The sequence below is a fragment of the Gymnogyps californianus genome, chromosome 21, assembly GCF_018139145.2.
Source record: "Gymnogyps californianus isolate 813 chromosome 21, ASM1813914v2, whole genome shotgun sequence".
In the NCBI taxonomy this organism is placed as follows: Eukaryota; Metazoa; Chordata; class Aves; order Accipitriformes; family Cathartidae; genus Gymnogyps; species Gymnogyps californianus.
The window spans coordinates 7,395,311-7,410,025 of NC_059491.1; the positions used below are offsets into that span (position 1 = coordinate 7,395,311).

Here is a 14,715-nt window from a genome sequence, read left to right on the forward strand (position 1 = left end):
AGTGGAAGAGCCGCGGCCTGCCTCGGAGGGAGACCGGACGGGACCGGGAGGCGCCGCCGTTGCTACCGCCCAGCGCAGCCCCGCCGAACCGCCATGGTAAGGGCGAGGGGGGGCGGCCCCTCCCCGCTGCCCGCTCCCCCTCCCCGCCTCCTCCTCCTTCCTCCCGGCGGTGCTGCCCCCTCCCATCCCCCCGGTGCCGCGCCCCGGCAGCTCCTTCGCCGCCCCCGCTCCCACGGTCACTTCACAGGGCGACGGCGGAGCGGGTGGCTCGCCGCCTCCCGGCCGCGATGAGGGAGAGCGCGAGCCGGGGAGAGGGAGGGGTGGCCTGGCCTGGTGTTGGGGGCGGCGGCGGTGGGGGGCTCTGCCCGGGGCTCCGCAGGGCCCGGGGGCGGGCGGCGGGGGCGCGGGGTGTCCAGGCCCGTCCGGCTGCTCTGCTGCCCAGTTACTTCCAGGTTTCTGGGCCTGATACCTGGGGTGGTGTTTACAGAGGGAATGCTTCCGCTTTGGACGGCGAATGTTACCGCTTGATGTAGTTGTAAACGAGTGAACGACTGCAGCAGCGGCAGCAGCGTTTAGGAGCGATGGGGCCCGGTCTGCTGTTGCTGCTGTTCATAAGCCCCAAATTATCACCCATGGTCTGGCATTTCCTCTGGAAGCTGGGCTTGCTTGTTAAGGTGTACTAAGATCTAATGGAATCTGCAAAATACCGGAAAACCAAGTGCAGTCAGAGCAGGTGATGTTGCAGCGGTGGGTGCTGCTCTTCTGTGTGGATGAGAACTTTCTGTTTTTCAGAGGAGAACTTCTAGTTTCTTCAGTCACGTAAAATAATCTCCGTCTTGCTGTGTGTTTGCTGAATGGATCAGCCCAGGTCACAAAACCTTTCCCTTTCATTTTGGCCCCGTGTGTAAAGGGGGCAGATTTCATCAGCTCTAAACAAATGCAGCACTAAGAATGGGGACTGGCCCAGGCCCTGGTCTGCTCCCAGCTCTGCCTGGATGGAGGTGTGCTTTTGCGAAGCCTGTTTAAGACAGTGTAACCCCTGTGGATGTAATCACTTGTATGACTATGTATCACTGAGATACTTTACGCTGTTTGGGAATTTGTGATTCAGGTTTTCCAACATAACAATTTAAGAATGTTCAAATGTATTTAGATTTAAAAAAGAACAACCCAGTGCCTGGCTATATAGCAATATAAAGGCTGGTTAAGCAAGCAGGTGTAATCCTTGACTTCTTACCTTTGACCATAAGAATTGTGGAGGCAATACCTTATGTTTTTTCTTCAGAGCTGAAGATCATGGTGATCCTGCTACCTGTATTATGCAGGATAAAGATCTTTAGTTTCTGGTGAAAGGTGATGAATGGTTAAGATCGAGGTTCTGCTCCTCTGCTCTTGTTTGAACAAACGAGATGCTGTACCTGACTTCTGAGTGTGTGGGGTGACAGGGTGGAGCATCTTATTTCAATTGTGTATCTTATTTTAAGAGACTGAAATCTGTATGTGTGAGACCTGACTGCAGAATTTGAAATCAGGATTCCAACAAACCATCCTAACTTCTGCAATGGCAAAAATCCTCACAGGAAAAGAATTCAAGGAAAACAAGTAGGCCTCATGTAAAATAACAATGGTGATACCAGCTTCTTTTAGGGGGATATGAAAGCATGCTATAAGAAGAATCCAGTCAGGGTTTAAACGTAACTATATCAGTCTTTTGGAGGAAGTAGAGCACAAATCCTTTAGAAATTTCCTGAGTGTTATAAGCTTATGCTGTCTTCTGATTTTTCGTGTTTGGTCATGGAGACCACTGGGCGTAGGAGAAATTTGATCAGAACTTCCAACACTGTGTGCTAGTCTCCGATGTGGAGCGGACTTCACGGATGAACCTGCGGCAGCCACTCTGTTATTTGTATATCGTGGTGGCTGTGTACACATCTGAAGACTTGCTCAAAGAACGTGGCAACTTAAGCGTGGTTTATCTAAGTCCAGTAGGAGCGTGCAAGACAAATCACTGATCTTGTTTGCAGAAGGCAAACAATCTGTGGTGATGTTTTAAAACTTTACTGACTCTTAGAATTAACTTAGCGTTATGCAGATAGTGCAGTTGCAACATCCAGTCTCAACTTAAGTGCAAACCCGGTGTTTAGAGGACTTCCAGGGTCTTTCATTTTAGTGGGTATGAAAACACAATACTGAAATGGAGCATTGAAACGCTGAAATGGCCCTTTCATTGAAGGCAACAGCAAGTTTCATGACAGCTGGGAGAAGCTGGTATGGTACAGGATATTAGGTCAAACGCCTTCTTGGTACCGTGGGGTTACCAATATCTGTGTAGAGCAGAGGTGGGAACCTTTGTCTCCTCTGCACCACCTCAAGTCTGAATTGCTCCTGGTGAGCTCAAGTGAGAATTCAGAAGTGTGTCCGCATTCCAGTCAGGTGCTTGGTGAAACAGGGCAGGGCAACACATAAAGCTTGAAAACTGCCTGGATGGATGCTGTCTCTTGTGCTAAAAATAAACTGAATGCACTGTTCAGGGCAAAGCAGGACTTGGGAGAGTGGGTCTGCTGAGATTTCTGGAATTTTGGGTTATGAATGGATGGAATCCAGTTACTCTTTGTAGAAATAAAAATCTTCCTTTCCAGGTTACATAAACTGTGCTGATCATGTTAGCAAGTGTTTCTTCTGCTAGGCAACTCTTCAGGAAAAGGTGGACAATTTTAGCAAAATTTATAATTTAATCAACCATAAATTCAAACTGTCTAGTGTAGCGCTGGCTGCACATCATCCGTTTAGAATTTGTGAGGCAGCTAAAAAGCACTGAAGCACAGCCAAGGATGCGTGATGCAACACTGACACTCAATGCGTAAACCTCACGTGCTGTTCAGAGTAACTAATATTTTCAAGGTAGGGGCTGTTTGTCTTGGGCAAGCACGTTGCTGCTTGATAAATAACTTGGGTTTGTGCAACTGCTACCAAAACCATATTAAATGATCTGTGAAACTGAACAACTGAAGGTAGCGCTTTTCCAGCTGCCAAACACCGAGCCCGTCTCTCTTCTAAACTGATCGTGTCACTTTTGGAACCCTACCACATAGCCTGAGAGCTCTGGGTAGGTTTTCAGTGTCCACAGCAAGTCCTTTGCACCTTGTGCCTTCTGAGAAATACTGACTTAAGCTGTTTTGTAGAGTCCATGTTTTATTAGCCAAGTATATGAGCTTAACTAAATGTTATCCTAAAAGGCAAATTCCCAAAATAATCAAGTTAGAGGATATCGTTGGGATAGGGAATACTGCCATTGCAGTGATGCTTAATCTTGTGGTTTATTAGCGAAGGAAAAACATTCTCAAATTGAAGTTGTTCAAACAGGATTTCCTCATATGGTGAATATATATGCTGATATCTTACTAGTTGACATCTGGGAGTAAAACAAAATGAAAGTGCAGTTCAACTCTTGAATGACTATTTTTAGTCCTTATTGCTATACTTGAGTAGAGAAATGACTCTTTTTGGGAAAGAGACATTGCTACCCTATTCAGCTGCTACTTCTACAGTTGTCAGCTATGCTTTCCGTCAGTGGACTTCCATGTGCGAAGCACGGCCGATGAACTCGGGGGTTGCGCATGATCGTGCAGCGCTCCCCAGTGCTGCGTACTCGTCCAGTTTGGCTTTGGGTAGGTGGATACTTCTGAAGACTTGGATGGGGAGTGCAGGTGCCAGTGTTTATTCTCCTGCCTGCCCTTCGGAGGGATGTTTGGCCAAGTCCAAATGGCTCCTTACTCTGCTAAGTAAACTTGTAGTGATGTGTTTTGTTGGTTCCCCCCCCCCCACCCTTGAGCTGGTACACATTGTAGTAGGGCCACCTCAAGTTGAAATAAAACTGAATATGTTTCAGTGTCTGCTGAAGAGAGAGCAATTTTCCTGGAGAAGCGTGAAATTCTGAAAGGTGCTGCCTGTACAGGCAGCGTAAGCTGGAGTTTAGCTCTGTGCTAAGCCCTGTTTTTTTACCCCACTTTAATCCAATGTGATGTTTAAGGACTTTTTTTTTTCAGGCAAAGGACATGGTTGCAGAAGTATAAGATACTCAAATTGATGTTGATCTTCTGTTTTTATTCATATTCTTATTCAGTCGCTGTGCATTATAATTTCCCACTTTCCCATTGATTTATGCTAGGAGTCCTGAAGAGTTTAAAAAGCCTCAACCAAATCTTTGTCTGTCTCCTTAATGCACAAGGTCCAAAGCATGTGTATGCTTCTATTCTTCCTAATCCTTTGCCCTTTCCAGGAAGAAGGGCGAAAAAAAAAATCTCACTTAAAAACAGGGGACTTCAAATTTGAATTTCTTTTATGGATGAAACCTGTGTGGTGTGAAGGAGCAGTTAATACAGCTGAACAACGTAAGCCTTTCCCAAGCTTCCTGCTCTCTCTAGCTGGGCTTTAGCCCAAGGTTTGTTTGCTGATAGGTTGTGTTAATTAAAAAGCTTCTCTAACTTGAACATAAAGATCAAGAATTCAGGCCAGTGCAATGGAAGTGTGGCCACTTTAAGCTGGAGTATAAACTGATTTTTTTTCTTCATCTTTTGTGTAATGCCTTGTTAATACTTAATAGTCCATGAATGGGGTGTTCATGTTGACATTAGTGTGAGAATTGACCAAATACTATGAGTGGATGCCTGGCTAAGAACTGGAACTGAAACTTGCAATGCATTTGGAGAATATTAAGCTGTTGTGGCTAACTTGAGCTGAATAATATGGGGTTCCTGTCAGCTGGACCTGATCAAGTGGCCAAAATTCACTTACGTGGTCTTACGTCCTAAAGCAGGATGGCGGGGGGATGCTTCCAAATGGCTTGTCTTGGGAAGTTTGAGCTCTTGCCTGTGTGGTAGATGAGACGTCTGCTTTTGAAACTTCCTTCATGGGGCATGAGGGTGAATGCTGGTTTAGCAAGTTTTAAAGACGTTTCCCTGTTGAGCTGAGAGGATTTATTATGGGAAGAAAATGCAGCGTACTTCAGGAAGGTTTGTTTCCTGGTTAAAATGTTGTAATTTTCCAGAATAGGTGCTGTCTGGGTAATGCCAAATGCAGTGGCAATCCTGTCCTTTTTCTGGGTTTTTAGATACAAGGAAGTTTTAAGTGAGGAATTAAAAACAGGATCTATTTCTTACTTGTGCCCAAAATAGGCTTCTATTTAGAATTACTTTAGTTGCATTGCATAATATCTTGTGCTGTGTTTCCTAGAGTGGTGGCCTGAGCCTTGGCATCAACCAGTAAGATTAATTTTCTTGCATTATCTGGTGCTGTTCTTTTGCCCTGCCTTCCTCCTCTAGGGTTTAGAAGGAAAATGTGCAGCGTGCTTTGAGCTCGTGCTCTTTGTGCAGCTGCGTTCAAGTTGGGCTGAAGAATTACAAAATGTATTTGCGTGCACTTGACTTATCTGGCTGCCCTGCTCATAAATTACCTACTTTACTCCTGATATATGCAAAGTAAACCTTACTAGTTTATATTTCATCAGCATAGCCTGTGTTATTTTTCAGCGCAGTGTTGGCTTAGGAGTCCTGACTCTCAGTTTAAATCCATGAGACATTACTCGGTGTTTGCAGCCATGCCACAGAGCGTGTCCTTGCTGGTGCTGTTTCCCTGGGTATGAAGAGGATGTCCTCCATGTCTTTTGTTACAGAAAGTGGAGCCGAGTTCTTTCCCGGTGCATTGACTTGGAATTTCAATCACGTCCTTGTTGCAAAGTGGGAGGGTTACCAGCCTGGGTGAAAGCAGAACCCAGGAGCTAGCAATTTTAGCAGCATCAGCTCAAACAAGACTGAAACCAGCACTTGAGTAAGAGGATTTTGTGCGGAAGGAAAAAGGGTTGAGACTGCATTGAAGACATAAGCTTAGTGGTTGCCTTAAGCCACCAATCAAAGCCACCATAAATAAAATACTCTTTATTCTCTGAGGGAATTTTGTTTGCATTTCTTCAGGTGATACTTTCTGTCTTTTCCATTAGGCAAACTGCTGAGTTTGAAAGTGATGTCCTGTTACCTGCCTTCCCCAGTTATTTTTGCTTTGGTAAATATCAGGATTTAAAAAAAGCTTGCTGCTAGCAAAGGTGATTGGTGGCTGGCTGATAGCCTGTGCTTGCAATTTGAGACAGGCTCAAGAAACAAGAGATGGGTCTTTTGGTGAGTTAATTCAAAGGAGGAGAGAGCCATGAAATGGAGGAATGAGGTAAAATATCAGCTGCATTATGCTGACCGCAGCAGTTAATAGCTGTATTTATCCAGTGAGTCCTGTCGGCGTGCAAATTTAGGGGTCATCACGGAGAGTTTTGGATGTAACACGAAGAACAGGCGTGATCTTGGCTCAGTATTGACGGTGCTCCACTGGATAGTCAAATACAGCTTTCACGTAGCCATTAGTACAGGCGGAGCTATTTCAGAGCTTGGTAAGGTGAAAACTGGCCAAATGGAATAAGTATTAACTTTGTATTAAATCGAAGGAGAAGTCTGACATGGATTGAAACTGGCACATGCGTGTTACGCGAAGCACTGCTCCTGCGTAAACTGTCTCTGCTACTTAAATTTATTACAAGTTTTGCAGAACTTACATGTATTGTTAGATCGCATGCTGTCTGTCTGCAGTTTTGACTTGAGGGTAGGTCAGACGTTCAGAAGCGGCAAGGAAAGCATAAAAAGACTGAAAGAATAGGCAAGTCTGGGAATTACGGCAAGGGAAGGAGTTCTGGGGAGCACGAATATCTTGTGAGGTAGAGATGTGATATTCCTATGGCCTATATGTATGCAAAACCATTAGCTTCCTAGTTTAAAGCTTGAAATCCTTAGCACTGAATCCCTTGGATGAAACTGAATTGTCTTGCAAGCTTTGCAGTGTAGTCAGCAAGGTACGTCTCGCTAGACACAAGCGAAAGACATATTAACCTACTTTTTTGACCTTTTAGGCAATCGGAGAACATTCAGGGATGAGGGCTAATTAGATAACCTCTCTCTCTCCTCTCTGCCTTGCCAGGCATCCGATTACTTGCCAGAGTTATCTCGTGAATTTACGACCCTGGCTACTAGACTTCAGGATGCTGGAACGTGCTGAGTTTGTATATTAAACTGGGCAGCTGCGAGCATGGCGGCAGCTTACCTGGGGTGACGGGAGCTCTACAAACAGGCTGGCATAAAGCATTATACTGAATTTGTGATGTTGAATGTTTGTGTTAGTTATGCTTTCAGTAAGCATGTCAATGTTTGTTGTCACCTTAGTAATACGGTATATGACTCACTGCTGCTATAATAATGTGCATTTTCTCAAATGTTTTTGATGTAAGTAACTTCTCATATTAAAAAATCTAGGTTGCAGTTGACTGGAAGGAGAACCTGGATCTGTCAGGCCAGGACCAGCTTGCCATACTTGGCTGTTTCTGCAAGAAAAAAATTCTCCATTTCAATTGAGCAGTTCCTCTTCTGATACTTTTGTGACCAGGCTGGTTCAAACATGCAACAAGCAGTACGTAGAATAAAAGAGCATTTTGAAAAGATCATCGAGCATTAACAGGATTAAAAGAAAGCATCACAAACAATATGTTTGCAGATGTTCAGGATGACAAATGGCAGTGTTGAATCTCAAGAGCTGTTGTATTTGTAGTAATTATGGTTTCAATTTAAAAAAAAATTGATCCCTGTAAAAAATTAAGCAGTCCTTCTCTAGAGGCTGATTTGTGTGCTTCCTCAGTAATATCTGGTCAGAAAGCAAGAAGACAATGTGACTGTGGAAAAACAGGTCATCAGACTTATGAACCAACACAGACCTACTGTATTAGCTTACTTCAAAGACTGAACTAACCCAGTTAGCCAGTTAGTAGTAGGTTTACAGAGAAAGACTGAAGTAATGAAGTGGGAGGATGGGGATGAGAGAGCATTAATCAGTAATTTGGGATACCTCTGCAGGGTTGAAGCTAAGAGCTATACAAAAGGATCTTGCAGAGGTAAGTTGCATGGGAGTTTTTACGAAAGGGCTGACAAGGTCAGGAGGAAGATCCTGTGAACGATTTCCTGTTGCACGGGCAGTAATCTGTTGGGTGTGAGTCAGTGTGAGCGAGCCGGTGGGGGAAGGAGGGTGGTTAGGAGGGAGCTTCACAGTTTTTAGAAAGCAAGGCTTACTTGCCCGCACACCACCTTAGTATATGCCGAAGTATTTGTGAACCTGCAGAAAATGATTGCAGTGTAGTGCTGAACTGAGTCACAAGGAGATATCGAGAGGCGTCTGAAGTTACTTGATGCATTAAGTAATACTGAATGGTTACACTGTCAGTAAAGCTGTCTGTGTCTAGATGTCTGTCTTTTAGGGGTACATGCATGCTTGTGCTCAAGCCAGCATCTGTTCTGGTAGTGAAACTATTAGGCAGACATTACAACCTTCCTTATGAAGCGTTTGAAAAATCGGGACAAGTTCTCCTATCTCAGTGCTGTCCTGTGGCAGTTTTGTTTTTTTTTTTTTTCATTTTGTTTAGCTAAGATTTCCTATCTGGACATATATCTAACAAGGAAAATGTTATTTTGTCCTAAATTCAGACTTAAAATGGGAAAAAAACCTGTTGTGCAGTAACATCAGTCTAATTAAATCTCTTAATGTTAATTGGCAAAGGTGGTCAGCTCTCCAGTCAACTTCAGTGACTCTAATCCCATTTATTAAAAGTTAGCGATGGTTTTTTTTTGCAATCTGTGCAACTTTTCTGTGTAGCTATTTTACTGCTGTCCCCATTTTACTCTTTCATGTGGGGCTAATAGATTGCATATTCACTTGATGCCATGATTTATTGGGAAATGACTTTTTGCAAACTTTATGCTTCACAGGAATTCTTGGCACCAGATGAAAGCTAGTAAATTACATTGTCATGTTCAATGACAAGTTTAATAAATAAAACATTGTTTCTGTTATCCAGAAGACAAACACTGGTGCAGAAATCATTAGTGATCGTGGCAAAAGGTCAAGATGAATAGCCGGTTCCCAGAAAGCCTTGTTGCTGGTCCGTCCTGCTCTTCTGTTTGTACGAGGTGGCTCTTTTCATTGGAGACGTGACAGAGACTTGCATTGGACTTTATATAAACTAAAGCGATCGATGTTAAGTTAGTTCTGAAAGTAGATGCAAGTATCTACCCTCTCGAAATAACATCCTTGCTGGGAAGGAGGTGCCAAGCAAATGTTAATTTTTTTTCACTGTGTACTGTACACCTTGGTAGATGTGCTAACAGGAACTGAAATGCATCTAGTTGAAAAACAGCTACAAGGAGTGCAAACTAGCTGCAGAACATACTCCGGGAGACGCTGAATTCTTACTTCTAAAGCAAATTGTGACTTACAGTCAAATGGCCTGCTCCAGGCTATCAGGGGTTGTTAGTTTTTTCTCGATAGATATAAAACATCTTGGCAAATAGTTGTTCCATGAGATTGAGCTTCTTAATAAAGTAATGCCAACAGCTCTGGTTTATTTAGAAACTAATGGATGGAAATGCATTCAATGTATTATAATTCACTTGATAATTGTTTCTAAAGTTGAGGTAGGATATTGGGTAATGTCCTGTGAACAGTGCTTACCTGATTAGGAGGTAAGAATGATGAAGCGAAGTCAAATACAACGTATGATTGAAAGGATGCTTGAAAGTGTCTGTCCAAAGGTAAAACAACAAACAAGGGTTTGGCAGAAAGCCGATCACAAGTTTTGAGGTGCTCATTGAGCTTGAAAGGAGGAGGAGATCTCTTTGGTAGTTGCTTCTACAAGACCATTGCCTCTCCTTTAATCTGTCTCGGACTTGCCATAGTTGTGCTGTCAGCCTGAAATGGTGAGAAGTATCCAATGTCATCAGCGTGCTGGTGGCAATGAAACTTAAGCTGCCTCGTTTGCTCTCCTTCCTGTAGATTATTTCCCCCGCATGAGTCTTTGGAGCAGATGTATAAGTTACTCTTTCCTGTAGAGCCTCTTTAAAGAAGAGATACCTCATGAGCACTTGTCTTTCTGAAGTTAGTGTGTATTAAATTTCTGGACCAATGTAGAACAAAAGCTGGTCAATGTTCCTGAGGTTTAGAGTAGACCTCTCATTTTTTGGCAGGCATGCAGGTGCATTTGTCAGTGTGTACAACACCTAGACTTGAATTTAGAAAACAAGCCATAAAAGTGTTTTCAGTCATTAATTGGGGCCAGTACCGCTTCTCCATAGCATGCTCAATTGTTTTAAAAGTTAGAGCAGAGTAGAATAAAAGAAATAATGTTCTGCAGGAGAATGTCTCCAGGAGGGATGGCTGACTCAAAAGCTGTGATGTGACTTGTACAATTGCTCTGTAAGTAAGTACCAGTTACAGGGGAGCTGTTGGAGACTGAGTACAGCAGCTTCTGCTAAAATCTTCCAATCTATCACTTCTTGCTTTTATTCTGATCTTTAATCCTTCTCACTTGTAATTCGTGGAATGAGCACTCTCAGCAATTGGTCTGTCTGTTTGGTCTTGACCACAGCGGTAATGTGACCACAGCAAATTGAGCTAAACATGTTACTAAACATCCAACATAGTCATAAGCGTCTGACAAAATAAAAGCCACTGGATCGCGTCCTAACCAGAGAAGACAAAGCTAGAAGTATTTCAAGAGAAGGAGAATGTAGTCTGCATCAGTGTCATTTTGTTTTAATAATCTTTGACCTGTTCTTTTACACTACACTGTGATAGTCATATCTTCAGCTTTTATTACGTTTGATTGTTTCTTAAATATGCTATCGCTGTTTCTCCCACTAGTACACCTTGCTGTCAGGAAGCCGTGATTTATAAGTACGTTACAAATGGTTTTAGATAGGATCTGCCAGAAGAGGCTTAATAGTCAAGGGAAAAATAATGTAGAAAAACAGATTGCAAGGAATATGTGCAGCTGATGGAAACGTCATGAGTGCAGAACTTGTCTGGGATTCATAGATCGTACAGCGTTATTCCCCTTCCCATCGAATGTCCTAAAAAGTGAATGCTGACAGCCGAGAAGGGAATCCTGCGACTTAACGTACTACTGTACTTTTTATTACACCGGGGTTACAATAATTCAACCCTTTTAGTAAAGCTTCTAGCAGTCATACTATCCTATTGTGTAATTTGAAAAGGGAGTCTTCTGCCTTTTGAGCTCTGGAAGTTGGCAAGGATTAAAATGACAAGCATGAGGGGAAGCTGTGTATCTTTTTCAATTAAAAAAATTTAGTGTTTTAGTACCACAAAGCTGAAACATTAGTCAGACATTCCTGTTGGGAGAACTGACAGGAAATAATATGATTTACAATCTGAGGTATGTCTGCAACTTAAAAGGAAGGAAAAAAAAAAAGTCATTTGCTGGTTGTGTACTTCTGGCCCTGGATTAATTTACGAAGATATTTTGCTTGTAAACTGACCAGCGACCAAAGTGATCCGATGTGTGATTGCTTCAAATTGCCTAAGTTGAGCAAATGTTCTATTTTTGGTGTCCCTTCAGGTTTTTAGCTTATGTTTCTGTTCTTTGAAAATTGAGATGCCGGCATGTACTTTAAATTTGGATAACTTTTCAGATACTAGTCTTGAGCAAAACTTGTGTGCGAAGCAGCTCGAAGACCTTTGTTTTTTCTGTTATAACCCAGCTGCAGGGTCGTAACAACCGTGGCATTTCAGGGCCAAACATGGGCAGCACAGGCCAAATAATGAATGCTCTTACTACATGTGTGGCTTTTTTACCTTAATCCTAACTACTGAAGTAATTTTTAGGTCACCCAGTCCTCAGCTGGCATCACAGATGGGAAAGGGGATAGGTAGCACGATCATGCCTTGAGTAGAATTATTATATTTGGTTTGCCAGTGGGAAACGTTTGGTGGCCCAAGTGGCTTATTTCCCAGAAAGGGCTAAAATAGAGAGAAGCTGCTACTGCAGTAGCACTGAACTGCCTCAGCTGGTTTCTCTTGGTGCAGGAGTTAGCTCGGAGTTAGTGTTAATATAGAAATACAATACAGAAGTGAAACCAGCCTGGTTTTCTTTTTGAAGAAACTGCCTAACTCTGTTTATGCTCGGCAATAACACAGTCAAATGAGCAGGAGCTATCAGAACAAAGCTGTGAAGACCAGGGAATTAAATCTGCAGGTCTGTGAGATACATAGAAGCAAATTCCTGCTGACTGTAAGGCTGGGAGCTTTAAATGAAATCTTTAACCTCCTTTCAAGTGGAGTGGCTTACTTAGCCTTTGAAATGGGTAGAGCTGCAGGTTTGTGTAAACCCTGTTAAAACCCAGAGTATAGGTTAAGTCTCGGGTAACTAGCAATGGAGAGTTGTCAAAACTTGTGAATAAAGCCTGTGGATGTAAGCGTATATAGTGAAATGCATGTGTAAAGATATCATTTAAAAAGAAGTGCAAAGTTCTTGTAGGTAGTAACTCATCAGATTGCTAGTGTCTGTTGAAAAGAGAAAACAAGCGTAGCTTCTGTGAAGTGTTGCTGGTTCTGCCAGTGACACTGATGTTTGAAAGGCTTTAGGTATATACCTGGGCTTATAAAAACCTCGTTTATCAGGTGACAATTCTGTGCAAAATGTAATGCAAACGTGGTAGGGTTTATGACCTTGGTCTGGCAGAGCGTATTGGGGTGCCATGAACTGTAACAGCTGCATGAGCGGTAGTTTACTTGCTTGCAGGTTTGCATAATCTTGGGTCAGCTCCTGTTGCCTGATGTTATCAGCGTACAGTATCCTGGCCAGGGGACCATTAATGAATGCCAGCTATTCCTGCGCCCTCTCCCCCTCGTGCTAAGGAGCTGTGTGGTTTAGGGGACATGACGAGTGGGAGTCAAAAGGAAGTTCAGCGTTTTGCCTCTTTTAATTTTTGCAGTTTGCATACCTATAGTAACTTCCTGGGTTTTTTTTATTTGTGTTTTCTGCATTGAATGACATCTGCCCATACTCAGCCTTTAAACACGATTGCTTACAGCATGAATGGAATTAAAGTATACAGCTGTGCCTCTGTGCAACTACACATTTATACAACTGATTTTTTTAGCACTATTTGTTTTTATTTGAGCCTCAACACAGAGTGCCTAGGTGACCAGAGACCTGTGGCTGTTCTGAGAGGGTTTCTCTTTTGGAAATAAGCTAAGTACAGCAGCGAGACTGAAGAGAAGAGCAGATGCAGGCAAAGGAAGCTAAACAAACATAACTACTCCTATAGACATATTCATAACATTTTTCCCTGTGATAGTACCATGGGAATGCTGTAGCAGATGCTTAAGTGGAGATTCTAGATAGCCAAACATCTTTAGAGGAAACTTACTAAGGAGCTTTCATCTAAGCTAATATTTTCAGTCTTTGAGATTCCTATGATCTCTAAATCCTTCAGTGACTTGAGCTGTAATAAAACTTCATTTAGAATTTCTGTCTGAACTCCCTACTCCTCCACAGGGGCTCTGTGCTGGATGAAACAGAGGAATGGTGGAAAACCGCCTCATATCAAGTAAACACTAAGCTCATTAAGTCCTGCAACCTCAAAGAGCTTGGCTTCAAGAGCAGCCCAGACTGGGAGACAGCCTGTCTAATCACCTTCTCAGTGAGCAGGGGTTTATAAGCCTCTCCATGTCTAAAGGCAAGAATTCTGTAGAAATGTTTTGTCTGGAAGTCTGTTGTGAAATTGCATACTGAAGGCATGGTTTCTTAAGAGAATTAAGCAAGTGGAAATCCAGAACAGGTAAAGTTAAGAGAAGTAGGTTGGGTCAGCTGTAGTGAGGTAGGCGACATCCTGAGTTCCCAAAGAACACTTTCCTCTTACACAAGTTGTGTGAAGGCTTTGTGGGATTTTTAAGTGCCGCTCTCAAAATTGCAGTAGTAGTACGTCCCTGGGAGTGTTCACTCTTCTGTAAAATCAGGGAACCGTGTGCTGCTGGTTTTGGCACCTCGGATGTGGTTCCTATCTCTTTGTATGGAAGTACCTACAGCTACTCTGTATACTCCAGCTGGGGCAGAGGTCTGGAACCAAAGGATGTATTTGACCATAGACCTGGTTTTTAAAACCTGACTTCACCTGCAGTGAAAGAACCAGAAGCGAAAGATACTGGTAGAGTTACCCGTTCAGTTCTGAAATAGGACATACCAGATGTATCCAATACCACAAGGTACCACTTTGCTCTGTAATCTGTGCGCTTTGTATTGCCTTTTTGACTGTGCCAGCACGGATTTATGCCAGATTAAAGTAACCGTATAACCACAGATTTAGGGACACGAATACAGCAGAACCTGCCTTTGTTTCAGTTCTTTAAGAGATCTTAAAGCTGTTTAATTATTTAAATGCTCTGCAAGAAAAGTGAAGAGTCCTGCTGCTCAGGCTTGCTTTTACCTCTTCGATACCAGAAAAATATACTGTTAGTATGTGCTTGGATATTTTTGTTTTTCTGTTGCACGCAGTCATGTATGCCAGCCGTGTCTGAACCCCTTTAAGAATCTCTGCCTTAAAGTCTTGTTCGTGTCTTTTTACAGCTGTTATTCAATATATTGTCATAAAAATGGTCAGTCCAAGTTCTTTTGGTTAATCCATAAAACTCTGCAGATGTAGATACTCCTTCATTCAGTGTAGTGTATTTCGAAATTGTCGCACTATAAGACACTCTGGGGTTGCAGCTTTAGTCGTGGTTTTTAACATCATCTTTCCCTAGGCTTTTTTGTCTATTAAACAATTCCAACTGGCAGAGGAG

At 42.8% G+C, this 14,715-nt stretch overlaps 1 protein-coding gene across 3 annotated transcripts in view; it reads left to right on the plus strand.

The window, feature by feature from the left end:
- The window catches only part of CAPZB (capping actin protein of muscle Z-line subunit beta), a 62,456-nt gene continuing 47,741 nt past the window's right edge, over window positions 1-14,715 (plus strand). For 2 of the 3 annotated variants that reach the window (XR_007767594.1, XM_050909407.1), the window contains exon 1: window positions 9-96. Coding sequence is in view for 2 of the 3 variants with exons in the window: in XM_050909407.1 (XP_050765364.1) it covers window positions 94-96 (3 nt within the window). In the remaining variant the exon portion in view is untranslated. Of the gene's footprint in view, window positions 97-14,715 lie in introns of all 3 variants that reach the window. The other variant, XM_050909406.1, reaches the window with a different exon arrangement.